Genomic DNA, 26,790 nt, shown 5'->3' with positions numbered 1-26,790 from the left:
CTGAAGAAGTAGAAAGAGGGGGAAGTAACATACCTGCAAGGTTGTGTCACTGTAGCAAATCTACTACCCCATTTCCTAGCTATATCTGGTCTATCACTTTATGAAAGTGCAGTCTTCTCTAGACTCTCTTTTACTACTGTCCATAATAAAAAGACCAATACCATTTGAGACATTTATCACTGGCTTTTTTTCCTATGAGTTTCTCAGAGCAGATGCCCATGAATACTACTGATATGTAACAGTGAAGGGGACTTCAAGTAGATTGCTATCTGTCTATTCAAGGTCCATTCAATTGAGGTCTACCCTCAATTCTTGCCCTCTCAAGTTATGAGATATCAGTAAGCCAGGATTTCCTCTTCTTACTCAGAATAACATCTCAGAAAATGGAATTTTGAAGGAATTATTAGCATTTTCCCTTAATCCACTCCAAAACATGTACTACTCCAGTTTGTTACGCTAATACAAATTTTCTCCCCATTCTTGTATGGTTCTAGTCACCTAGTCACTTACAACAAAGACTTTCAAAATTTTCTGATCTTGATTCATGACACAGAATCCATTTTACATCAAAATCAAGTATATACATATACACATGTGTATACTCATACAAAAGGGGGAGGGGGGGAACGACTCCCTAAAGCAATATTTAACCTTACTACATGCAGTGCACTATTTTTTCTATTCTACTCATGTTTTCTTTTCTTTTTTAACCTGGGTGTCATCTACTAAGCTGATTTTCATTATCATTAAGAATCATGACTGGCATTGGAAAAATACAGATTTGACTCATGGTTAAAAGTGAAGGGAACAGGTTTGCAAAGAGTAAAATATCTTTGATAGAGAATGTCTTGGATCCATACATTCACCTCTAAAAATAACACTGACCTCATTTTAGTACAAAATGCACTCCTAGGGCCTGAAAGTTCTATTTCACATATTATGAATATGGTAGTTTAGGCCAGAAATACTTGTGTGGGAAAGACATGTAGGCCACATACTCATTCTCATAAAGAAAATTCATAAACAACCAATGTTTAAGAAAAGTTACACTATTAACAATTTGGAAATAGGATACAGGCTGGACATGGTGGCTCACGCCTGTAATACCAGCTGGGAAGCCGAGGAGGGTGGATCATGAGGTCAGGAGTTCGAGACCAGCCTGGCCAACATTTAGTATCCTGTCTCTACTGAAAAATACAAAAATTGGCCAGGCATGGTGGGTGCCTGCAATCCCAGCTACTCAGGAGGCTGAGGCAGGGAGAACTGCTTGAACCCGGGAGGCGGAGGTTGCAGTGAGCCGAGATCGTGTCTCTGCACTCCAGCCTGGGCAATAGAGCGAGACTCTGTCTCAAGAAAAAAAAAACAAAAAAAAACAGGATACAGGTATGAAAGATGGATTTTGATGCATTATTAGTCATGGTCAACATTTCAACATTTCAATAAATATAATGCTAAAATAATAGGAACAATATAAATCGTTTCTCATTCTTATAGTTGCTTTTATTATTTTTATTCTTAAAGTTTTTAAGTTTCTGGGAATCACCCTCCCATACATGTATAGTACAATTACTACCTTTCTGAAATTAAAAAAATTTATGCACAAACATCTCCCCAAAATTCCTACATGACAGAACAATACCTGCTTAAAAAAATTTGTCACTGTGAGAGTAGCTGGTCGAAAGCTCGTCAAGTTACAAGCATCATCTCCACTTGTTGTCCTTTCAAGTGATCGTCTGCCAACAATACTAGAATTCCTCCTCTCTGACCAAGACCCTTTTCGTTCTACAAAAGAATTTTAAAAAAAATTCATTTTCATAGAAGTTAAATTTTGTTTTAAAGTAGCTTTCCAAACACAAGGAAGAATCTACTAAATTGAAAATTACCCACTCAGCATATCAAGTATAGTAGGAGAATTTTGCTTTTGGAGAGATTAGTAAGAAAGTACCTAAATCTTCTGGTTGTCTTTTTACAACATCACAGGTGTAAAAATAAGTTTCTAACATGCAAAGATCTATGGGCATGACCAATGATGAGCCACAAAGAGCAGCTATAGAGGAAGTATGCATTTACTACAAAATGTTTACCACAGGAAAATTTTAGTCATCGTTAATCTTCCCTCAGTCTTAGCTCTTTAGTTTGAAAGAGAATTGTAAGATAATTTGTATTCAAAGTACTTGCAAGATAATCCTATTATTTAAAACCAACAGAACTAGACTGAAGATTAACAAGGAAATAGAATACTTGCACAAAACTATAAACAAACTAGACCTAATGGACATTTACACTACACTAAAGTACACTAAGCAAGAGCAGAATATACATTCTTGTCAAGCACTTAGAAAATATTCTCTAAAACAGTCTATATACTAAGCCATAAAACAACATACAATACATTCAAAGAGATTAAAATCATATAAAAATGTTCTCCAACAACAGAAGAATTAAACTATAAATCAATAACAGAAGAAAATTTGGGGAATTCACAAATGTATGTAAGTAAATAGCCCATTTAAAAAATAACTAATGGAAAAAGAAGGAATAATAGAAATTAGGAAGTATTTAAGATGTATGAAAATGCAAGAACAACATACCAAAGCATTGCTAAAGCAGTGCTCGGGGGAGGATTTACAGCTATTAATGTCTATTTTAAAAAGAACTATCTCAAATCAGTAATATAACCTCAGACTTCAACAAACTACAAACTACAAAAGAAGAGAAAAAAAAATCCGAAACCAACAAAAGGCTACAAAAGGTAACTGCAGAGTGGAAATAAGGAAAATAGAAACTATAAAAACCATACAGAAAAATCAACTAAACCAAAAACTGTTTCTTCAAAAAGATAAACCTGACAAATCTTTAGCTAAAATGATGAACCAAAAAAAAAAAAAAAAAAGACTCAAATTACTAAAATCAGGAATGAAAGAAGAGATATCATTTACAGACTTTACAGAGTAAAAGGAATAAAGGAATATACAGCAATACTATGAACAACTGTAGGCCAACACTTAGATTAGATACCAACTAGATAACTTTGATGAAATGGACAAATTTCTAGAAAGATTCAAAGTATTTATATCAAAACTGACTCAAGATGAAAGAAAATGTGAATAGACCTAAAACAAGTAAAGAGATCGAGTTAGTAATGAAAAAACTTACCACAAAGAAAAGACCAGGCCATGACAGGTTCACTGGTGAATTCTTCCAAACTTTCAAAGAATACCAATCCTTCAAAAACCCTTCCAAAAAAATGGAAGGAACACTTCACAACTCATTCTATGAGGCCAGTATTACCCTGATACCAAAACCAGACAGAGTCATCAAAAGAAAGAAAAACTACAGACTAATATACCTTATGAACATAGATGCAAAAATCCTAAACAAAATACTAGCAAACAGACTCCAACAACACATAAAAAAGATTACATGCCATGACCAAGCAAGACTTTTCCCAGGAATTTAAGGTTAATTTAACATCCAAAAACCACATCATTCGATGCAACACCACATTAAAAGGATACAGGACAAATAATTCTAATAGAGGCAGAAAAAGTATTTTACAAAATCTAACAGACTTTCATGATAAAAACACTTTTAAAAATTAGGGATAGAAGAGAACTTCCTCAATCTACCAAAATACATCTATGAAAAGCCAACAGCAAATATCATACTTGATGGTGAAAGACTGATTGCATTTTCCCTAAAGTCAAGAATAAGACAAGGATATCCACTCTTGTCATTTCTAAAACATTGCAGAAGAGGTTCTAATAAAGACAGAAAAGAGAAAGAAATAAAAGGCACCCAGACTGAAAAAGAAAAGAGAACTACTTTTTATTTGCAGATGACACGGTTTTGTATACAGAAAATCCTAAAAAATCTGGGGAAAAAAACGAACAATAACAATTCGAATTTAGTAAACAAATTCAAAAAGGTTTCAGAGTATAAGATCAATATACAAAAGCCAATTTTATTTCTATACACTAGAAATGGACTTTCTAAAGACAGAATTAAGAAAACAATTCCATTTAAAATATTATCAAGAAACGATAAAATACTACGGTATAAATTTAACAAGAGAAGGACTTGTACACTGAAAATGACACAACACTGAAAAAAATGAAAAAGATTTAAATAAATGAAAAAAATTTCATGTTCATAGATTCAAAGATTTAAAATTGTTAAAATGGCAACAATCTATAAATTGACTTAGAGATTCAATGTCAGCCCTATCAAAATCCCAGATGCCTTTGTGCACAAACTGACAGCTGGTCCTAAATTTATATGGAAATAAAAGAAACACAAAATTGCCAAAACAAATCTTGAAACAGGATAAAAGTTGGAAGACCCACTCTTCTCAATTTCAAAACTTACTTCAAAGGTAAAGTAATATGGTATAGCAGCGGTCCCCAACCTTTCTGGCACCAAGGACTGGTTTCATGGAAAAAAATTTTTCCACAGATGGGGTTGGGGGGATCGTTTCAGGATGATTAAAGCGCATTACATTTATCATTAGAGTCCCATAAGGTGCACGTAACCTAGATCCCCTGCATGTGCAGCTCACAATAGGGTTCATGCTCCTACCAGAATCTAATGCCACTACTGATCTGAGAGGAGGCAGAGCTCAGGCGATAATGCTAGCTCAGCTGCTGCTCACCTACTGCTCTACGGCCCGGATCCTAACAGGCAGGACAGGTACCTGGTCCGCCACCTGGGGATTAGGAACCCCTGCAGTAAAGCACTGGCATACAGATCAGTGGAATGGGATGGAGAGTCCAGAAATAAATCCCACATGAATGGTCAATTGACTTTCAATAAGGGATCTAAGAAAATTCAATGGGAAAAGAATAGCCTTTTTAATAAATGGTGCTGAAACAACTGGATATCCACATAGAAAGAATGAAATTGGACTACCTCACAACATACAAATATTAACTCAAAATGGATTATTATAAACCTAAATGTAACAGCTGAAACTGTAAAACTCTTACAAGAATACATACAAGTAAATTTTGATTCATATTACATAATGGTTTCTTAGATAAAACACCAAAAGCACAGTGACAAAAGAAAAAAATAGAAAAATGTAACTTCCTCAAAATTTAAAACTTCTGTGCTACGAACAATACCATAAAGAAAAGTGAACTCACAGACTAGGAGAAAATTTTGCTATCATATATTAGGCAAGGAATTTGCATCTTGAACATATAAAGAACTCCTACAACTCAATGCCAAGAAGGTTAAAACCCCATTTAAAAAATAGGCATCAACTATTAATAAATAATAAAAAGACCAAAGCCATTAAAAAATGAGCAAAGGTTAAAAATACCTATTACTCCAAGAAAGATACACAAATAGCCAATACACACAAAATGATGCTTAATATCGCTAGCTTTTAAGGTAAATCCAACCTACAATGAGTACCACTTCACTTGCACTAGAATGACTATAATCAAAGAGCAGATAATATGTTACACTGGTAAAGATATGCTGAAACTGGAACCTTCACACACTAGTGGAATGCTAGTGGAATTTTTGAAGGTGCAGCCAAATTGGAAAACAGTGTGGCAGTCCTTCAAAAGATTAAGCACAGAATTACCATATGACCCAGCAATTTCACTCCTAGCTATATATCTACATATCTAAGGAAAAAAAATGTCCACACGAAAGCTTGTAAATGACGTTACAACACTATGAAACATTATTCATAATAAACTAAAAGTAGAAAACCCAAATCAACTGATAAATAAATATAGTATATCAATACAACAGACTATCATTTGGCAATAAAAAGAAATAATACCAATACATGCTACGACATGGATGAACCTGAAAAACATTACGGTAAGTGAAAGAAGCTAGCCACAAAAGACTACATATTATACAAGTCAATATGTATGAAATGTCTGGCATAGACAAATCTATAGAGACAGAATATATATTAAAGGTTGTTTAGGGACAGGTTGGAAGACTCTGGGGGAATGAGGAGTGACCACTGCTAATGGGTACAAAAGTGTTCCAAGATGGATACAGAAGTATTCTGTAGCAGTGGTTGCAGAACCCTGTGAATATACCAAGAAAACACTGCACAGTAAGTCCTCATTTAACATCATGGATCAGTGCTTCAAAACTGTGACTTTAAGCAACGCGTTGTATAACAAATCAATTTTACCACATGCTAATCGATATAAGCAAGAGTTAAGTCCCTACAGCATATTTCTGGTCACAAAAACTTAACCAAACTTCTAAATATTCAAAACACTTCTAATATTAAACATTCAAATAAATGTGCACTGTACATACATTTAAGAAAGATTAATAAAAATAAGTAGGATAATTATTTACCCAATTATCCCAGTTCAGGGTCACAAATGGCCAAAGCCTGTTCCAGCAGCGCATGAAAGAAGGCAGTGTATGGCAAATGCACCTGACAGCAGTAACTTAAGCAAACCCTGAGAATGACCCTATGGTCTAAAAAGAATGTGTATTCGGAGTTCCGAGCTAAGGAACCTGGGAGTGGCCAAACTTGAAGACTCATTCCTTATCTATGAGGATAAGGACATCTGAACTTCTAGCCCATCCAGTGAAATCTAGGCCATACATGGAATCAAGGACCTTTGTTTTGGGTTAAATGAGGGTTTCCAGGTAGAAGTTACTAGGGGGAGGATGCTAAGTGAAAATGCTACATAAACTGCATGCTTTTTCAAGTGGCTGTGGTTTTCGGTCCAGCTCGCCACTCTGCATGTAAGTTCCCTCAGTAAACCCTATGTCTCATTCTCTGGCTCCCCATCTCTTCTTCAGCCTGTGATATGATGTTATACATACCAAAGTCAATAGGGGTCCCGCACGACAGGCAGGCACCTGTCCTGGACAGGACGCTATTCCATCACAGGTGCACTCACACACACACACCCATGTTACCTTACGCTGCTACCACTTAAGACATGCCAATTAACCTCATGCACACAACTTTGGGATTTGGGAGGAAATGAGTACCCAAAACTCCCCACACAGACTTGGGGAGAACATGCAAACTCTACACAGACAGTAGCTCCAGCCAGGAATCAATTCGTTTCCTCATCAACATTATAAAAAATCAAAAACAAAATGAGATATTTGAAGATCTGCTGTATTGTACAATTTAAATTGGTGACTTATATGGTATGTGAATTATATCTTAATAATGGTGTTAAATGAGAAAAAGGCAAAAAAAAGAAAAAAGAAAATCCTTTTTATGCAATATTACATTGCAGAGTCTACAAATGAAACAAGCTTATATAAGAAAAAAGAGGCCGGGCATGGTGGCTCACATCTATAATCCCAGCATTTTGGGAGGCCAAGGCAGGCGGATCACTTGAGGTCAGGAGTTCGAGACCAGTTTGGCCAAAATGGTGAAACCCCATCTCTACTAAAAATACAAAAATTAGCCAGGCATGGTGGCGCACATCTGTAATCTCAACTACTCAGGAGGCTGAGGCAGGAGAATTGCTTGAACCCGGGTGGCAAAGGTTGCAGTGAGCCAAGATCGTGCCACTGCCCTCCAGCCTAGGCCATAGAGCGAGACTCCATCTCAAAAAAAAAAGAAAAAAGTAAACATTTAGAAATGTTTTGTATGAAACACTCTTACCTCCAGTACTGATTTCTACTTCTGTAGAATCTCTTTCCAAACTCCCAGCACTGCTAACAATATTCATTAAATGGATTGCAGTCCAAGCAAAAGGCATGCGATATTTCCCAAGTCTTTGGCAAAACTGATCTGCTTGACTCTTCAGTTTCTCCAGTTTTTCTTTATTCTGCAAAACAGAACTTTATACATTATATGATTATACTTGAAAGAAATCAGTTAAAGGCTATTTCATACTACATAAAGGAAAAGGATGAGAAGTCTCAATTCTCAGCAGAGATGAGAAAAAAATCTGTACCTTACAGAGATGAAGTATTAGTGCAATATCTTAACCAGTGAACAAACTCAACACATTCTACAAATGTACGTACAGAGCAGGTCTTTGAAATTTCTATTTGTGATTATGTTATTCTGGGGAGAAGAGAGCAAGTACCAAACATGTATTATGTATTGCAAGTATTGTTTTAGGAAGTATAACCATGGTCTAGTCAGCAACTGGTAACTACAAAATATTCTAGGTTATAATTTGTTAAATTTTGTTACTCTATAAAAGACGGAAGTAGCTGAGCACATTTGAAATAGTCCCTAACTTATAACAACCATGAGTTAAGAGTGGGGGAGCACGAATAGGCCAATGATAAACAAGCTCAGAGTTGTAACAAAAGAAGGAAAGTAAAAAGTAAAAAGGAAAGTAGAAGAAGACTAAACGCTGGAAAAAGACTAACGGTCCAAATATTTAATAGTACAAGCATATTTGGAAGACATCTTGAGGCTGGCTCAACTTTTAGGCTACTCCTGAAACAAACATCAAGAGGTGGCCTGCAAAAGCCAATCAACACTCAAGACTGAAAACCTATACTACCTCTCTCATATACTCTTTGCAGATGGGATGTTGAAGTATACACTAATGACAGTGTCCTACCTTGGGACTCAGGGCTAGAAAAAGATGAAACGATAACTAAATGATAGCACTATTTATTACTATCTCTACTATACCCTTAAAACAGTTCTTATTTTAAGTATATTTCAAGTATACTTAATTCTATCAGTGTATGTAAATATAAGTAAAGAGCAGAATAAGCTGCTAGTATATTTAAGAGCACTACGTAACAGAGCAAATTTAATGTAAAATGACAACCTGGGGACAGCCAGAATACTATACTTAAACCATTAGTTCAGCCAGGTAATCAAGGATCAAGAAAAAAATATCATGTGCTCAGATCTACAGAAAAAGCTCAGTTCTTGTTATGAATCTTGGGAAAATAGCAAAACATTTTCTGGGTTTGGGTTGCTTACCCAGTATTCCTCAAGCATACTTCTCCCAGAAGTTCCAGTATTAAATCTTGTGTTCAAAGATCCAAAGATCACTTGTATTCTTGTAGCTAACCCATAGTATCTGAAATTTGTTATCAATTATCCAACTTTTTTTTTGCTTTTATAAGTTTATACACATTCTAGCAATTAGGCTGGGCATGGTGGCTCACATCTGTAATCCCAGCACTTTGGGAGGCTGAGGCAGGTGGATCACTTGAGTTCAGGAGTTCAAGACCAGCCTGACCAACATGGTAAAACCCCATCTCTACTAAAAATATAAAAATTAGCTGGGTGTGGTGGCACATGCCTGTAATTTGAGCTACTTGGGAGGCTGAGGCAGGAGAATCACTTGAACCCAGGAAGCGGAGGTTGCAGTGGGCCAAGATCCTGCCACTGGACTCCAGCTTGGGTGACAGAGCAAGACTCTGTCTCGAAAGAAAAAAAAAATCTAGAAATTAGCCATCTGATGGCAAAAAAAGGCTGTATTTTCTTTTTTTAAAGACTATTATATTTTTACTATATTCCTTAATAATCTGCAGTCAGATGGAAGCCAAGAATACTTCTATTTTGCTAGGAAAAGTTCTGTCAATATCACTATTTTATAAATAAAGAAAACCTTTAATAATTCAGGAGTTAAACTGAATTAATTTAGTTCTCTCCATGAAGAAAAAAATGTAAAGAGTCAGTTAGTTTTGAGATAGAAGAGATTTTTAAAGAATACCACAGCATATGAAACATATGACACAGGCTAGGTGACAAATTAAATAAAGAAGAAAGGAAGATAGGAAGTGGGCAAACAGAAAAAAATATAGCACTAGTAAAATTCTTTAATATGCTTTGTTGCATATTAAAGCTATTAATTGCTATTGCATATAAAATGCTATTGGGAGAATAGCATTCTCCCAAGTTACAATAGTAATAATGTGGGTGAAATGAGAAGCATAACATTCTACCTTGGTGGCATCTGCTTCTTTGAAAATCATATATGGTTCTGCACACTCTCCAATGTCTCCTTGCTGTAGGACTTTTTCTAGCTATCAAAGGCAAAAAAAGTTAAGATTAAGCTTTTAAAAGCCTGAAATTCAAGGATGGTTCAATATACGAAAATCAATATAACACATTAACAGAATGACAGAAAAAAATATATGGCATCTCAATTGCTGTAGAACAAACACTAGACAAAATTCAGTACCCTTTCATGGCAGAAACACTCAACAAAGTAGTAATGCAAAGAAACTACCATAATAAAGGCCATATATGAAAAGTCCACAGTTAACATCATACTCAATGGTTAAAGACTGAAAGCTGTTCCTCTAACATCATGAACAAGACAAGAATGCCCACATTAGCCTCACCTATTAAGCATAGTAATGGAAGCCCAAGCCTGAGAACTAAACAAGAAAAATACGTAAAGCATCTGAATTGGAAAGGAAGAAGTAAAATTATCTCACAAATGCTATGATCTTTTATGTAGAAAACTTTAAAGATGCCACACAAAAAACTGTTAGAACTAATAAATGAATTCAACAAAGTTACAGGATACAAAATCTACATACTAGCAATGAGGAATCGAAAAAGGAAATTTAAAAAAAATTTTCATTTATAATACCATCAAAAAGAGTAAGATACTTACAAATAAACTTAACCAAGAAAGTAAAGGATCTATATACACTGAAGACTATAAAACATTGCTGAGAGAAGTTAAATTAGGTACAAATAAATGAAAAGAAATCCTGTGTTCATGGATTGAAAAGATTTGATATCATTAAGATGTCAAAACTACCCAAAGCAATCTATAAGCTTAATGCAATCCTTATCAAAATCTCAATGATTTTTTTTTTTTTTTTTTTTTTGCAGAAATAGAAAAACCCATCCTAGAATTCATAGGGAAACTCAAGAGACCCTGAATAATCAAAACAAATTTAGGGAAAAAAGAAGAAAGTTGAAAGTCTCATACTTCCTGATATGAAAATGTATTTATAAACTACAATAATCAAAACAGATATAAGATATATATATAATTCCTATTAGTTCTGTTTCACTGGAGAATTCTAATAAAGAGTTCAAGAAAAATTAGGTAGCACCTGCTGTGTATGTCCAATACTGTGTTAAAGAATATCAAGATGAAAAAAATATGTAAAGGTCAAATCTTTGCCCTTGAAAAGTTTATAATACTGACAGACAAGTATACAGACACTACAAAATAAACAAATATATTTAACATTATTCTCACCTTTATTACAAGAAAAACATCTTGGGAAGGATAAGTGATAGAAAAAATTGCTGATCTTGCCAGGGTAGTAATGGCAGCAGGTGGTACATGTGGACGTAACAACCCTTTCATCTGCTCAGAATTAAGGTCAAAATAAAAGTTTTCTGAAATCTAAAAAATATTAGTATGTTAAACTTTAAAATATGTACATTTTACAGTGTCTCTTAAAAGAAAGCTGCTTCTGCTACTTACTTTTAGAACTCTTTCAATGAAACAATAATCTGTTTTCAATTACAGTAATTATAATAAGAAAACATTTAATCTTAATAAATTAAATTTCTATTTTCTTTTTAAAAACATTCATGTTAAATAATTCTCAAAAAAATTACTTATTTATCTACAGATAGTAGGATATTATACTCTCATGTAAAGTTTATATTTCACTGAGACCAATCTTTACATACCTAAATCAAAGTAAAAAAAGTAAACAAGCTATTTGGAAAACATAATAAGCATATTCTAAACAACCATATTCCAAATTCTTTTAATTAGAGGTGAGGGGATCAAGGTCAGGAGATTGAGACCATCCTGGCCAAAATGGGGAAACCCCATCTCTACTAAAATACAAAAAATTAGCCGGGCATGGTGGCATGCGCCTATAGTCCCAGCTACTCGGGAGGCTGAGCCAGGGGAATCGCTTGAACCTGGGAGGTAGAGGCTGCAGTGAGCCGAGATCGCGCCACTACACTCCAGCCTGGCAAAAGAGCAAGACTCAATCTCAAAAAAAAAAAAAGTAACCTCTAATAAAGTATACAAAGAAATTATCATTGAGATGATGGATTCCAAAGTGACTTTTTAAAAAATTTATGAATAATATCCTAGCAGTTTCGAGTTAGCAAATAAAAGTTGCTAGAGCAGAATTCCATTAAAGAAATCCATAATATGTCTTGTGTTGGCAGCAGAAGCCACTGAAGGCACTTCAAGTTTCCTTTTTCCTTTTTTAAATTTTAAATTGTTTTTAGTAGCAATGGCGGGGGGTGGGGGTGGGGGTCTCACTATGTTGCCCAGGCCGGTCTTGAACTCCTGGCCTCAAGCAATTCTCCCACTTTGGCCTGCCAAAGTGCTGCAATTACAGATGTGAGCCACAAGCACCCAGCCAGCACTTCAAGTTTCTACTACATATTAGTCTTAGAATATTAAATTAAGATATGTTGTAAAATAACCTTCTGACACGCCTGTAATCCCAGCACTTTGGGAGGCCGAGATGGGCGGATCACGAGGTCAGGAGATCGAGATCATCCTGGCTAACACGGTGAAATCCTGTCTCTACTAAAAATACAAAAAGTTAGCCGGGCGTAGTGGCAGGCGCCTGTAGTCCCAGCTACTCGGGAGGCTGAGACAGGAAAATGGCGTGAACCTGGGAGGTGGAGCTTGCGCTGGTGAGAATTTGAAAATCATGTCAATAAAAATTCACTGTCATTGTCATTCCTATTGTTATGTATTGCTTGCCAAAAGTGATTTTCTTGTATTGTCTTTTCTATTTCTTAAAGTTGCTTCTGCTATTTGCTTTTAACACTCTTTCAGTGAAACAATAACCTGTTTTCAATTACAGTAATTTATAAGAAAATATTTAACTAGTCCTAATAAGTTAAATTTCTATTTCCTTTTTTAAAAGATCTATGTTTAACAGTTCTCAAAAAAAATCAATCTTATAAAACAAACAGGTTTCTGAAACCAATGATTATGACAAATAACTATGGTCAAATTATATAATCTTACCTTTTTCTTTTCCTTGACATCATATAAAGCCAAACTTGCAAAAATGGGTTCAATTTCAATTTCAAACCTTTATGAAGAAAAAGGATAAAATAATTTAAAAATAAACATAAAATACACAGTTGGAGAGAAATTGATTCCAAAACTAAATTATCACAATACCTGGCAGTTTTCTACACCTGTGCCTTTGCCTATATTAAAACTTCTTCCTGAAATACACTCTTCTATGCATATCGTTCAGAGTCTAAATCAACCTTATCTTCTCTAGTTAATCCTAATTAATTTATCCAGCTACAAATAAACTCAAACTACCTAAAAGCCTAATGACATATTATGTCCATTCTGAGGCACTAATCACTTTCTAACATGGTCACTTATATATGTAGATATGTTCATTTTTAAATAAGTTTTAAAAATAAAAGCCTAATGTTTTCTTTTTCAGATTATAAATAATATATTCAATGCAAAAATCTTAGAAAACACATGAATATTCAGAGGAAAACAGAAGCATCCAAAGAATCATAATTAACAGTTTAATGCCTAATCCATCTAGACTTTATGCATAAATGCACTTGCCAAACAAATTTTTTTAAACAGTGTCACAGTATACATAATTTGTAGTCTGCTTTTTTAACTTAATATTTTGTGGACAAATTTTCACGTTATAAATATTATTCTTACCATCTTTTTTAATGCTGGCATAGTAATTCCCATTATATGAATACGGCAAAATTGTATACTTAATTGAGATGTCTAACTCATTTCTAAGAACAATGACTTACATACAGTAAACATCTAGTAAATATTTGTTGAATGAAATAATATATAATGTGAGGTTAACTAAAACTCTAGAGTAGAGGTTCTCAATGAAGGACAATTTTGCCCCCAAGGGAACATTTGGCAATACCTACATACATTTTTGGTTATCGAAACTACAGGAGTATTACTGTCACTTAGCAGTTAGAAGTCAGAGATATGACTGAACATCCTACGCTGTACAGGACAGTCCCTGACAACAAAGAACCATCTAGACAAAAAAGTCAATAGTGCTGACACTGTAATAACCCTGCTCCACATTGCATGGTATTAAAAGAGAATTGAGGACCTTGTAGAAAATACACAACATATTTACATTAGGGTGAGACTTTAATAAAGGGACATTTACAAGGATTTGGACAGGATCTTGAGGAAACAACTACAGAGAGTGCCATTCCCTGGGGCTAGCAAAAGCAAGTCATTACCAACCATAGACCTAAAAGAGAACATGGAAGTAATAACCAAAAATTAGAAAGGATAGCTATACCGAAGGTCCTTCACAGGAACTGGCCTTGGAAAGAAAGAGGCAACAGATCTAAGTAACTCAGCAGGGAACTCTCTTCTACCCTCTAACTTCCTGCTGACACATCCCTTAGTAAAACCCAACTACAAATCAAATGAAAAGAGATCTTGGTGATCCTGTCCACGTGTCAACCTCTACAAAACCTACTCTGCATCATTTTGATACTGTCGGTCCATTTATTTTGGCCAATCCAGTAAATAAGCAGTATCCCACTGGATTTTTAATGGGAATCTTTTCATCTATTCACTGACCATTTGGATATTTTCGGTTGGCCCATTTTTCTATTTATTGTTTGACTCTTTCCTCATCAATTTGTTGTTCTTTATGCATTCTAGAAATGAGCACACTGCCAAGTATATGTGTTGGAAATACCTTCTCCTTCTCTATGATTTATCTTCTCTTGCACCTTTCGACGAACAAAAGTTGTCCATTTTAATGAAGTAAAATGTGTCAATGTTTTCTTCTAGGGGTAGTGCTTTCTGTGTCATGTCAAAGAAATATTTTTCTTTCTATAAGATCATAAAGATACCCCTACATTATCTTCTGGAAACTTTACCATTTTGTCCTTCACATTTATGTCTACTATCTATCTGTAAAAAAAAATTTTGTGTATCATGGGAGGCAGTGGTCAAGTTTCCTATTTTCATATCTATATATATGAATATATATATTTTTTCATGAATATATATTTTCATGAATATATATATTCATATATATAGATATGAAAATAGGAAACTTGACCACTGCCTCCCATGATACAAATTATATATATATATATATATTTATATGAGAAACACATACATAGACAAGACAGATAGACACAAAGAGAGGAAAGCAGGGGGGAGAAACAGATATCCAACTGTCCTGCCAATTTATTGAAAGGATTACCCTTTCCATACTATAAAAAACGTCCACTGTTATTACAAATCAAAAATGCATAAACATGTGGGTCCTTTTTTAGCTCTTTTTTTTTAGTTGAAGTAATAAATGTTTAATGAAATAATTTGACATAATATTAACAGCATTCATTTGGCAAAATATTTACATGTTTGTAGAGTACTACTGTATATAAAGTGGGAATATATCAAGTACAGACTTTTCTAGCTCTTTCCTCTACTCCAGTGCTCTAGTTGTCTAATCATGTACCAATACTATACCATCTTAATTACATAGTTTCATACTAGTCTTGATATCTGGTTGGGTTTTTTAAAATAAAGTTCTTCAAAACTGTCCTGCCTCTTTTGGCCCTTTGTATTTTCATATAAATTGTAGATTCAGCTAAAAATAAACAAAAGCAAATCAAAGTGAAATGCTAATTTACTTATTCAGAAAATTAGAGGCCAAGGTGGGAGGATCGCTTGAGGCCAGGAGTTCAAGACCAGCCTAGGAAACACAGCAAGATCCAATTTCTAATTTTTTAAAAGAAAGAAAATTAGTATCCCAATGTGTAACTTAGTGCAAACTTTGTAATACTCTTTTTTTTTTTTTTTTTTGAGATGGAGTCTCGCTCTGTCGCCCAGGCTGGAGTGCAGTGGCTCGATCTTGGCTCACTGCAAGCTCCACCTCCTGGGTTCACGCCATTCTCCTGCCTCAGCCTCCCGAGTAGCTGGGATTACAGGCGCGTGCCACCACACCCAGCCAATTTTTTATATTTTTAGTAGAGGGTTCACTGTGTTAGCCAGGATGGTCTCGATCTCCTGACCTGGTGATCCACCTGCCTCGGCCTCCCAAAGTGCTGGGATTACAGGCGTGAGCCACCGGGCCCGGCCAATAACTTTATAATATTTTTAAACCGCATTTAAAGATCCATATTATTACTATCATGAACAAAGGACGGAACTCTGGAGAAAATAAACTGAAGAAACCAACACAAATCCAGTGAGCTCTACTTTAAGTAGACAAGAATTTAAACTGCCAAAAATGTATATGTAGAGTTTTTTCTTTTTTTTTTTTTTAAGTATATTCCTCATGGATTCAGTACACAATTTGAGCAACTGCAAAAAAAATGAATGCCACATTATTTCTATACTATCAAACATAGGCATGTTTCAAGAAATGCTACTTGCTGAGCAATACTCAATGGCTATTATGCTGCAAAACGGGTATTTTTTATTCACTATAAATGTACCACTCTACATACTCACTTATTTAAAATGTTGAGAATACTTACAACGATGAAAGAAAAAAACATTTTTTAATCACCAAAGGCCTACCATAAGACATTACTAATAAGATGTGACTTATTTGTTAGGTCTTTTGAAAATTAAGTGTGTGGGCTGGGCACGGTGGCTCACTCCTGTAATCCCAGCACTTTGGGAGGCCGAGGCGGGTGGATCACGAGATCAAGAGACCGAGACCATCCTGGCCAACATGGCCAACATGGGGAAACCCCGTCTCTACTAAAAATACAAAAAATTAGCCAGGCATGGTGGCAGGCGCCCGTAGTCCCAGCTACTAGGGAGGCTGAGGCAGGAGAATCACTTGAACCTGGGAGGCGGAGGTTGCAGTGAGCCGAGATTCTGCCATTGCACTCCAGCCTGGCAACAAAGCAAGACCCCATCTCAAAAAAAAGAAAGAAAAAATTAAGGGTGTGTGTGCGTATTTGTTCCCTTTCAAAGTAATTTATTTGATTCTGATCACAAAATACAGGGAAGGAGCAAGGGCAACGCCTATAACCTCTTGGTTGCATATGTTCCCAGTCTATGTGTCTATAAATACCCTTTGTACAACAGCAAACTCACGCTGTCCCCCAAGCGTTGTTTCACATTCTAGCAGCTACAGAGTATAGCATATGACCAGGTGGGAAGTTAAAACAGATGCCCTATTCACAAGGTAGAGTTCCCCTCCAAATAGTGTTCCAGCTCCCTTGTGCTACTACTACTGAAACCAAAGTAGCTGGTTGTTCCTACTACTGATCTTCTAAAATTCTTTCATGAACAAGTAGGTCATAGACAAATTATGTCTGCACAATTCTTAGAGTGGCTTAAAGTAACCTTATAGAAAGGCAGTGACTAAGGTCTGTTCCTTGCCCCCAGCTTCCTACATCCCAGGCTGCCTGTGGCACCTGGACTGCCCCTCCTGGATTCCCCACATCCCAGGGCAGCAGTGAAAGAAGGGCAGGCCAGGCCAAGCATGAGGAGTAAACAGTCTTTATTGGACTCAGACCAGGAGACCATGGCTCTTGAGGACCTCTATGTATTTGTCAGTTTTCTTCTCCATGTTCTTTTGGCCTGTTTCTATAGACTCATGAGCTGTCTTTTCTTCCAGTAGTGGATCTTAGCTTTCTCCTTTCTCTTCTTCTCCATGGTGGCTGTCACTGCCTGGTACTTCCAGCCAACACCATGAGCCAGGAGCCCCAGGTAGGCAAACTTTCTCACAGGCTTCAGGCACACAACCTTGAGGGCAGCAGGAACCACAGTCCACTTTTTGTCATAGGGGAGTGGGATCCCATCAAACATCTTGAGGTGGTCCAAAGCAGCCTGGCCTCACTTGGTCTTGTGGGGCAGCATGCTTCACATGGTCCACCAAAAGAGGTGGCTGGGGGCTTGGAAATGGTAGGGTCCTCAGAAAGGATTGGTGTTCATCTATTTGCAGAGGAAGGCCAGGTACTTTAACTTGTTTCTGTAGAAATTGCCAGAAATGTGGATGCCCTCACAACACATGATCACCACCTTCCAGCCCAGCAGTACCTGCTTGGCCACAGTGGCCGCTGGGCAACCCGGAGATGGCCTCAGCCTCATGCACCAGGGCCTTCCCCCTCCCAACTTTGGCAGCCACCTGGGAAAGGCTAAATTGGGTGTGTTTTCACATTTGCTTACAAACAATTATAGTACAGTTTTTAACATTTTATCAATATGTGTTGACCCTTTGTTTTGACTTAAAGTCAATTTTGTAAGACGTTAATATTGTTCCCTCAGCTTTCATTAGGTTAATATTTGCCATTATATCGTAATATATATTTTTACTTTCAATCTTTCTGGGTGCTTATGTTTTACATGGATTGCCTGTTCTTTAATAAAAGACATGTAACTGGGTTTTTTTTTTTAATGCAATCCGATAATCTGTCTCTTAAATGGATAGTTTAGTCCATTTATACTTATTCTTAAGACTTATATTTGGATTCATTTCTAGCAGCTTTTTTTTATTGTTTACTTTTTCTTTTTTTTTTTTGAGACGGAGTCTTGCTCTGTCACCCAGGCTGGAGTGCAATGGTGTGATCTCTACTCACTGAAACCTCCGCCTCCTGGGTTCAAGCGATTCTCCTGCCTCAGCCTCCCGAGTAGCTGGGATTACAGATGCATGCCACCATGCCCGGCTAATTTTTTGTATTTTTAGTGGAGATGGGTTTTACCATGTTGTCCAGGCTTGAACTCCTGACCTCAGGTGATCTGCCCGCCTCGGCCTCCCAAAGTGCTGGGATTATAGGCGTGAGCCACCGTGCCTGGCCTGTTCTACTTTTTCTAAGTGTTTTTCCATTCTTGACTTCTTTCTCTTGGACTGACTTATAGTTCCACTTTCAAGCCAGTTTTTCTCCTTTGCCTATAATTTACATTTCTATTTTTTTAATGGTTACTCAAGAACTTTTAAAGTACATAGTTAAGTTTTAAAATATCAATATCTTTATTATTCTCCCAAACAGTAAGATCTTAGAATGTTTTAACCCTAATCAACCCCCAATTTATACATTGTGTTATTGATTTTGTTCTATCTTAATTATTTTAACCTCATAAACTAGACTCTATTACCGCAAACACAAGTTTATCTTTATGTTTTTCAATTTCTTTCTTTGTTCATCATTCTTCTACCTAAAATCTTTCTTCCTGAAGTAATTCCTTTAGAAGTTACATTTTTAGTGATAAAGTGTTGTAGAAAACACTAACAATTTTTATCAGTATAAAAAGTTATTTACCTCATCATTTGCAGATTTCAAAAAAATGAATGCAAATTCTTTGCAGATCCTCCCATTAAGAAAAGTCTATTTCTCCATACCTTGAATTCAGGCTACCCTTGTGATTTGTTTTGATCAATAAATGATATGCTGTAAGAGTTTTAATCCAAGGCCACAAGAGGTCTTACAGCTTCCACTCTCCTTTTTCTGAAAACCCTTCCACCACTACATGAACAAGCCCAGGTCAGCCCACTGGACAATGGGAAAAGCATAGCTACTTTCCCAGTTGACATTAAGCCAACTGCCAAATATATAAAAGAGAGACTCCTAGACCAACCTGCCTGCTAACTACCAGACATGCACAACTCCTTTATAGATCATTCAGTCCCAACCAAATTGGCCCAGACTACAAGAACTACCCAGATAACCCACAGAATTATGAGAAATACTGACATTTGTTTTTTTAAAACATTACATCTTAAGGTGGTTTACAGTGCAGCAAAAACTAACTGCTTCAAGAATGTGTTTGTTGAAAGGTAATTTTACTGGGTATGAAGTTTGTGGTCAACAATTATTTTCTCTTAACAACACTGAAGATAACACTCAATGTCTTCTGGCTTCCATTGCTGCTGTGATAAATCAGCTGTTAGGCTAATTGTAATTTCTTCGCATAGGATCTCTTTTTCTCTCTGGCTGCTTTTAATACAGTTTCTTGGTTTTGTATTCTCCATTTTTACTATGTTTAGTCTGGATATGAATTTCTTTTTATTTATTCTTCCTAGATCCTACTAGACATCCAGAATTGAGAGTTACTACTATGTTTCATAAATTCTGAACAATTCTCAGCCATTATCTCTTCAATAATTGTTTTCTTCTTCCCTAAGTTATTTCCATTCTAGAATTCAAATTATTTTTGTTGATATCACTTTATTTTCCTTTACATCTTTGTGTACATTTTGTATAAATTTGTTCAGTTTTATCATCAAGTTCACTTATTCAGTCTTCAGTTTTATCTAATCTATGTTGAGCCCATCTAAATGGATTTATAATTTTAATTATAAAATCTTGAAAAAGATCAAATGAATCCTTTTAAAAATCTTCCTGGTCAATTCTGAGAGTCTCTTGTTCCTTTATAATATTCTAAAATAATTATTTACTTAAATATATTAAAAGTACTTATATTCTAAATCTGATGGGTAGTCCTCTTCAGGTCTGCAGTTTGTTTTGCCATGTTTGTTGATTTACGACTGGAGCTGAAACTTTACCTGTAGAAATATTTTGAGGCCTATATTTTTAAAGTGAATTCCTCTAAAAACAATTAATTGATGTATGCTTCTGCCAGGTACCTAGGGCCACTGCAATCTAGAACCACTTTAAACTAAACTTTTGCCTTGGAATTTTTTGAGCCACACATATAGTAGGTAAGCTTATGACCTGGAATTCTCAAGAGCTTTCTCTTTTTATTTTTTCCTGTTTCCTGTCTGACTTTTCCCTGCCAGAGCCAAAGTTGCAGCAAACAAATATCACTACTATTTCTAATATTACTCTCATGAAATCTGGTGTTAGGCATTTATGCAGGAGCATTTCCATCCTCCTTGCGTGCCAAGCTCTTTCCCTTGTAGCCCATTAAAACCAGGATGAGCAACAGCCCTAATGTAAAATTAGCTACAGAACACTTACTCCTGGGAAATTATGATTTCTTAGCATTTCTTGGCTAAATTCGTATCAACTTGACCATGCCTAGAAGATATTCCCCTGAATGTATAAATCACTATGTTACTGACAAATAGTCTTCTTAATAGTAGAAATAATGTTCTCATCCAGGATAAAGGAAGGCTGTTCTTAGGGAACAAAATGTAAGAGAAATGATTTTCAAAAATATATCAATTTCTATAGTTAGCTAAAGTAAAGCTATCATTTCTGACTGTTTCTGAACTTCTGTGACCTCAAGTTCTTCCTCACTTTAAACCTGGACTTTTCTTATCATAGACAAATCAGATGTATATAATTATTACTTTAGAATTTTTAATGAGAGACAAACAAAAGTTAAATAGTTGTACAAAAAAAAACATTCTATATTTTATTTCTCTGAGAGAAATAAACTTGTAACTTTTATTAATCAAGAAGATCATAAGTAAAGCTACAATGACACACCACTTTACACCCACTAGAATGGTTATGATAAAAAAAACAGATAATAACAAATATTGGTGAAAACGTGGAGAAATTAGAATCATCCTAACTTGCTAGTGGTAATGTAAAATGGTGCAGCTGCTTTGGAAAACAGTCTGGATAATTCCTCCAAAAGTTAAACATCGAGTTACTATACTAACCATAATTCCTATCCTAGGTATATACCGAAATGAAAACACATGTCCCACAAAAACCTATATACAAATTATCAACTTAGCCAAAAAGTGGAAGCAATCATTACTGATTAATAGATAAATAGAATGTGGCATATGCATCAATGGAATATCACTCAGCAATGAAAAAGAAATGGTAGTACTGACACATGTTACAGCACAAACCTTAAAAACACTATGAAAACTAAGTTTAAAAAAAAAAAACAAAAAGGACTACATATTGCATGATTCCATTTATAGGAAATAATCAGAATAAGCAAATCTGTAGAGACAGAAAGTAGGACAGTGGTTGCCTACGGATGGAGGAGTTGAGGAAAAGAGGCACTTACTATTAACAAATATGAGATTTCTTTTTGGGATGATGAAAGAACTCTAAAATTTATTGCAATAATAGTTGCACAAATCTAAGAATATACTGAAATCCACTGAATTGTATGCTTGGTGAACTGGGTGAATTCACCGGTGAATTGTACACTGAATATACACTGAGTGAACCACATAATACGTGAATTATACCTCAATAAAGCTATTTTTCTTTTTAAAGTAGAAACAACCCAAATGCTCACTGACTGATAAATGGATTAACAAAAAGTGGTGTATCCACACAGTGGAATATTGTTCAGTCATACAAAAAAATGAACTACTTGGCCAGGCGTGGTGGCTCACACCTGTAATCCCAGCACTTTGGGAGGCTGAGGCAGGCAGAACACGAGGTCAGGAGATCGAGACCATCCTGGCCAACGTGGTGAAACCTCATCTCTACTAAAGATACAAAAAATTAGCCAGGCGTGGTGACATGCTCCTGTAATCCCAGCTACTCAGGGGGCTGAGGCAGGAGAATCGCTTGAACCCGGGAGGCGGAGGTTGCAGTAAGCCAAGATCGCACCACTGCACTCCAGCCTGGGCAACATGGGCAACAGAGTGAGACTCCGTCTCAAAAAAACAACAACAACAAAAAAACCCACTCATATATGCTATAACACAGATGAACGTTGAAAACATTATGCTGTATGAAGAAACCAGACACAAATGGCCACATATAATTCCACTTACATGAAATAATCAGAATGGGTGAGCTCATAGAGACAAAAAGAAAATTAGTGATTGTCAGGGGCTGAGGAAAAGAGAGAACAGGGAGTGACTACTAACAGGTATTGTTATGGTATGAAATGTATCATCCCCCAAAATTCATATGTTAAAGCCCTAACCCCCAGTGTGACTGTAATTGGAAATAAGCCCTTTAGGGCTTATTAAGGTTACATGAGGTCCTAAGAGTGGGGCACTAATTTCATGGAACTGGTATCTTTATAAGAAGAGGAAGAGATACCAGAGACCTCTCTCTCTCTCTGCACACACAGAAGAAAAGTCATGTGAGAATGCAGCAAGCAGCAGCCATCTGCAAGCCAGAGAGAGATGCCTCATGAGAAACCAACCCACTGGCACCCTGATCTTTGACTTCTAGCCTCTACAACTCTGAGAAATAAATTTCTACTGTGTCAGCTACGCATTCTATGGTATTTTGTTATAGCAGCCTGAGCAGACTGATACTGGTAAGGAGTTTCTTCCTGGAGTAATGAGTATGTTCTCAAGTTAGACAGTAATGACAGCTGTGCAACTCTGTGAATATATACCACTAACTTGTATACTTTAAAAGGGTTAATTTTATGATACATAAATTAGATCACAATAAAGCTGTTAAAAAACAAAATAAGATTATAAGTAAGAACTGATGTTAGGTGTCCTGTTATTCAAAAGATTCAATGCACTTAATCTATCTAACATGTTTCTGAGTAAATCTAACTAAATATACAAAGCCTTAGCTTTCAAGGAAAGAAATTGCCAGAATTATATACAGACATAGTCTGTCCCTATGAGTTGCTTGTTTCAGAAAGCTCTATGAATTGAAACTTTTTTCTTAAGTCAGAACAAATAATTAAACTTATAATATTAACATGACAGCATGAAATAAGAGAAAGCACTTTGTAAAGCAGAATGTAAACATAACACCTCAATGATGTTAGCAGAAATCAGATCTGAGTTTTTTAAAGAAGGAAAAAATACATATTTCAAAATCTTCAAAAATCAAAGCCTACTGTAAAATCAACTCTTTGATTTTATATTTGTTATATGGCAGACTTAGCTTCATATATATCTTAGGCTTAGAACAGTAGGATTAGCTTCATACATAGGTTTGAATGCTGAATAGCACTTAAAATGATATACAGAATTTAAAAGTTGACTTTATGTTTGCTACACAGTAGGCTTAGCTTCATAAATACGTTAGGCTTAGCACAGTAGGCTCAGCTTCATATATACGTTTGAATGCTGAATAGTATTTAAAATGACATGTAGAACAATACTTCTCAAAAGGACACAAATGCAACTATAAAATCTACTCAGATTTTGTTACACCACTACTAAAATTTTATCCTGGAAAATAAAAGTTGTAAGTAAAAGAAATAAATACTCACTTCAGTGATAAGCATTTTACAAGAAGTCTTTGACCAAAATGTTCTTTGGGTATATCAGGAACACTAAGCCGTTCTATTGGTTCTTCCTACAAATTGAAAAGCAACACCAAAATGAATATGCTTATCATATTCCAACTCTTTAATTTTATCTTTTTAAGAACTTACTTTACTAATCTAACACTTTTAGTCTTCACAATAGAACATAGAGAAGAATGACCTATTTATCCACAGACAGAAGTCATTTGATTATAACTTACTCATTAAGAATAGTAAATTCACTAGTATAAAATGTATTCATTTATAAAAATTACAGCTGTTTCAGTTGCTTTATCCCCTACATTTTGTAATACTATATATCAATCATAATCCCAAAAGATCAATTTTAATAATCATTTGCTTCTTTATATGCAAACATCTATACCTCATCTGGTGATGGATGCAAAGCAAAAAGTTCTTTGTGACGGTTTGATTTCCTTTGGTCATCATTCTGACGGTCTATTTCTTCATTTGGAGTTCGATCAAGTAAATTGGGAAGCAAAGCATCAGGAAGTGAATTTTTCAAGTCAAAGATACTACAGGCCCAGCTACCCCTTGGGGTATCATCTATTGACATTGAACGTCTTTTAAGGTCATCCTGTCATGCAAAACATTAAATATAAATATATTAATTAATAAATTGACAACTATTTTTAAATAACTTCTTATAGTTATTTAAGAATAAAAGTATTACTTGATCATCCTGGTAGTTGTTGCCATCTGGAGCTTCATCAGATTCAAAAACTTGTTTTGGCAAACCTTTTTGCCTTTCTTTCTGTTTATCTAACGTATTGGGATTAAATCCTGTTCCCAATTTATGATATCTATTAAAGAAAAAAAGTTAAATAAATATCAACTAACAAACTTAGGAATTTTTTCACTTTTTGGGCATCATTATGTAATAAGCCAAGTGTTTTCTGCATTATTTCTTTATGTAATAAGAATCTATTCTAGCAATTTAGGTTAAAGAAAATTTCTATTCAATGTTCCTTTAACCCAGCTAAGGAGTAGAGTATGAGTTTCCAAAAGCAAATCATATTTTCCTTCTTTCCATGCCGATCATGTGTATATAAATTAAGCTGGACTTTCAATTCAGAGAATTGGTCAGTAAAAAGAAAACTTGGGAAGCCAGTAACTTGGGTTAAAGAATAAAATGAGAAATAGAAAATATATACTGAATTAAGAATAATATAAATTTTAAAAGGTTATATACATATAAAGCACTGAATCTTAAAATTTCAAGTAGCCAAGAAATTTTTTGCTATCTTTCATTATCTATAAAAGATCTTAACCTAAAGCTGCAGACTTGTAAAATGAAAAACAGCAAAATCTACACCATCACTGTGTACATATATATATTAACATTACATATATACACAGTTAGCTAAAAACAACTCTTAAATTAATGCAAGCTTCTTTCTTAACAATCCAATAACAACCTAATACCCAAGAACATCAAATATGAGCGGATCAAAAAGCAATTATTGTTCGTGATTCAACACTTCATAGAGCCAAACTGAAGGAATATTTTAGTTGAAGCAAAACAATAATGTTCACAAGATGGTATAGTTCTTGCTATCACCCAATTTATGAGACAGTAAAGAATCACATTTGATATGAATTACTCACATCCAGTCTTGTTGCTAAAGCTATTAAAATAGCAATTACATGATATTAACATCACTGCATAATCGCAAAAGAAAGTATTTTCTCTGAAAGAACTAAAGACACTCAATATAGTAACATGAAAGTTATTACTTAGAAGCAGATATCTTAATCTTTAATGGAATGTTTCAAGTGTCTTAATTTGTAAAGCTGCATACGTAAGCTGCTCTGATAAATCAGAATGCTACTGAATTCTATACTAAAAAAATTGACGATATGAAATTCAAGAAAGCAAAGAATGATTCATGATCAATACTCTCTTCTATGTCATCCTGTCCTCTAATCTGTTGCTATGATAAGGCTCTAATAATTACCCATTCAACCCCACACACATCACCATTTTTCTGACTTGTTTCTTAGCATTCTCACTCTCATTTACAGTTCCAGCCACACTGTCCTCTTTACTCTTTGTTCCTTGAACATTTCTAGCATGCTTTCAATATGGAGCCTTAGCATGTATTGCTCTTCCCTCTGCCTAATAACATTCTTCCCCCAGATATTCACAGGGCTCACTTCCTTCAGGTCTCTGCTCAAAATCACCTTATCAGTAAGGCTCCCTCTGATTAATTATATAAAACAGAAGGTCGAGCATGGTGGCTCACACCTGTAATCCCAACACTTGGGGAGGCTGAAGTAAGAGGATGGCTTGAGGCCAGGAATTCAAGGTAACAGAGAGAGACCTTGTCCCAAGTAAATAACTAAATAGAAACCAAAATAAATAATAAAATAAAAATATTTGTCCCTCTTCTTGGCCCTCTCTATCCACTTCATCCTACTTTTTTCTCCACTGAATCACCTAGATCATATTTAGTCTATATTTACCTGTGTTGGTTTATTGTCTATTGACAATCTCATCTCCCACTAGAATATAAACTACATGAGGGTAGAGAGTTGGTTTCGTTCACTGCTGTATCATCAGTCTTTAGTATAGTGCCTGGTACATATAAGACTCTCAATAAACACTAACTGAATAAATAAATAAATGAAGTACTTTTGTGTCCCTTTATCATACTGTGCTGAATCGTGGAAGAATTTCGTGGCTTCCAAAATTGACAAATGGGATCTAATTAAACTAAAGAGCTTCTGCACAGCAAAAGAAACTACC

At 35.3% G+C, this 26,790-nt stretch overlaps 1 protein-coding gene and 1 pseudogene across 19 annotated transcripts in view; both read right to left on the bottom strand.

Moving 5' to 3' along the window:
- DOCK7 (dedicator of cytokinesis 7) overlaps positions 1-26,790 on the bottom strand; it is a 233,712-nt gene that overhangs the window by 169,392 nt on the left and 37,530 nt on the right. For all 19 annotated transcript variants that reach the window (XM_063817185.1, XM_063817188.1, XM_063817192.1 and 16 more), the window contains 8 exons: positions 24,715-24,844; positions 24,406-24,618; positions 23,985-24,070; positions 12,924-12,990; positions 11,166-11,315; positions 9,886-9,966; positions 7,622-7,787; positions 1,640-1,782 (listed from right to left, as the gene is read on the bottom strand). In XM_063817185.1, coding sequence (XP_063673255.1) covers positions 1,640-1,782; positions 7,622-7,787; positions 9,886-9,966; positions 11,166-11,315; positions 12,924-12,990; positions 23,985-24,070; positions 24,406-24,618; positions 24,715-24,844 — 1,036 coding nt within the window. The remainder of the gene's footprint in view (positions 1-1,639; positions 1,783-7,621; positions 7,788-9,885; positions 9,967-11,165; positions 11,316-12,923; positions 12,991-23,984; positions 24,071-24,405; positions 24,619-24,714; positions 24,845-26,790) is intronic.
- On the bottom strand, positions 17,334-17,938 carry LOC134810889 (large ribosomal subunit protein uL13-like; annotated as a pseudogene).

This window comes from Pan troglodytes, chromosome 1, assembly GCF_028858775.2.
Source record: "Pan troglodytes isolate AG18354 chromosome 1, NHGRI_mPanTro3-v2.0_pri, whole genome shotgun sequence".
In the NCBI taxonomy this organism is placed as follows: Eukaryota; Metazoa; Chordata; class Mammalia; order Primates; family Hominidae; genus Pan; species Pan troglodytes.
Note: the sequence above shows the minus strand (reverse complement) of the source record. Positions and strands in the feature narration are given on the sequence as shown.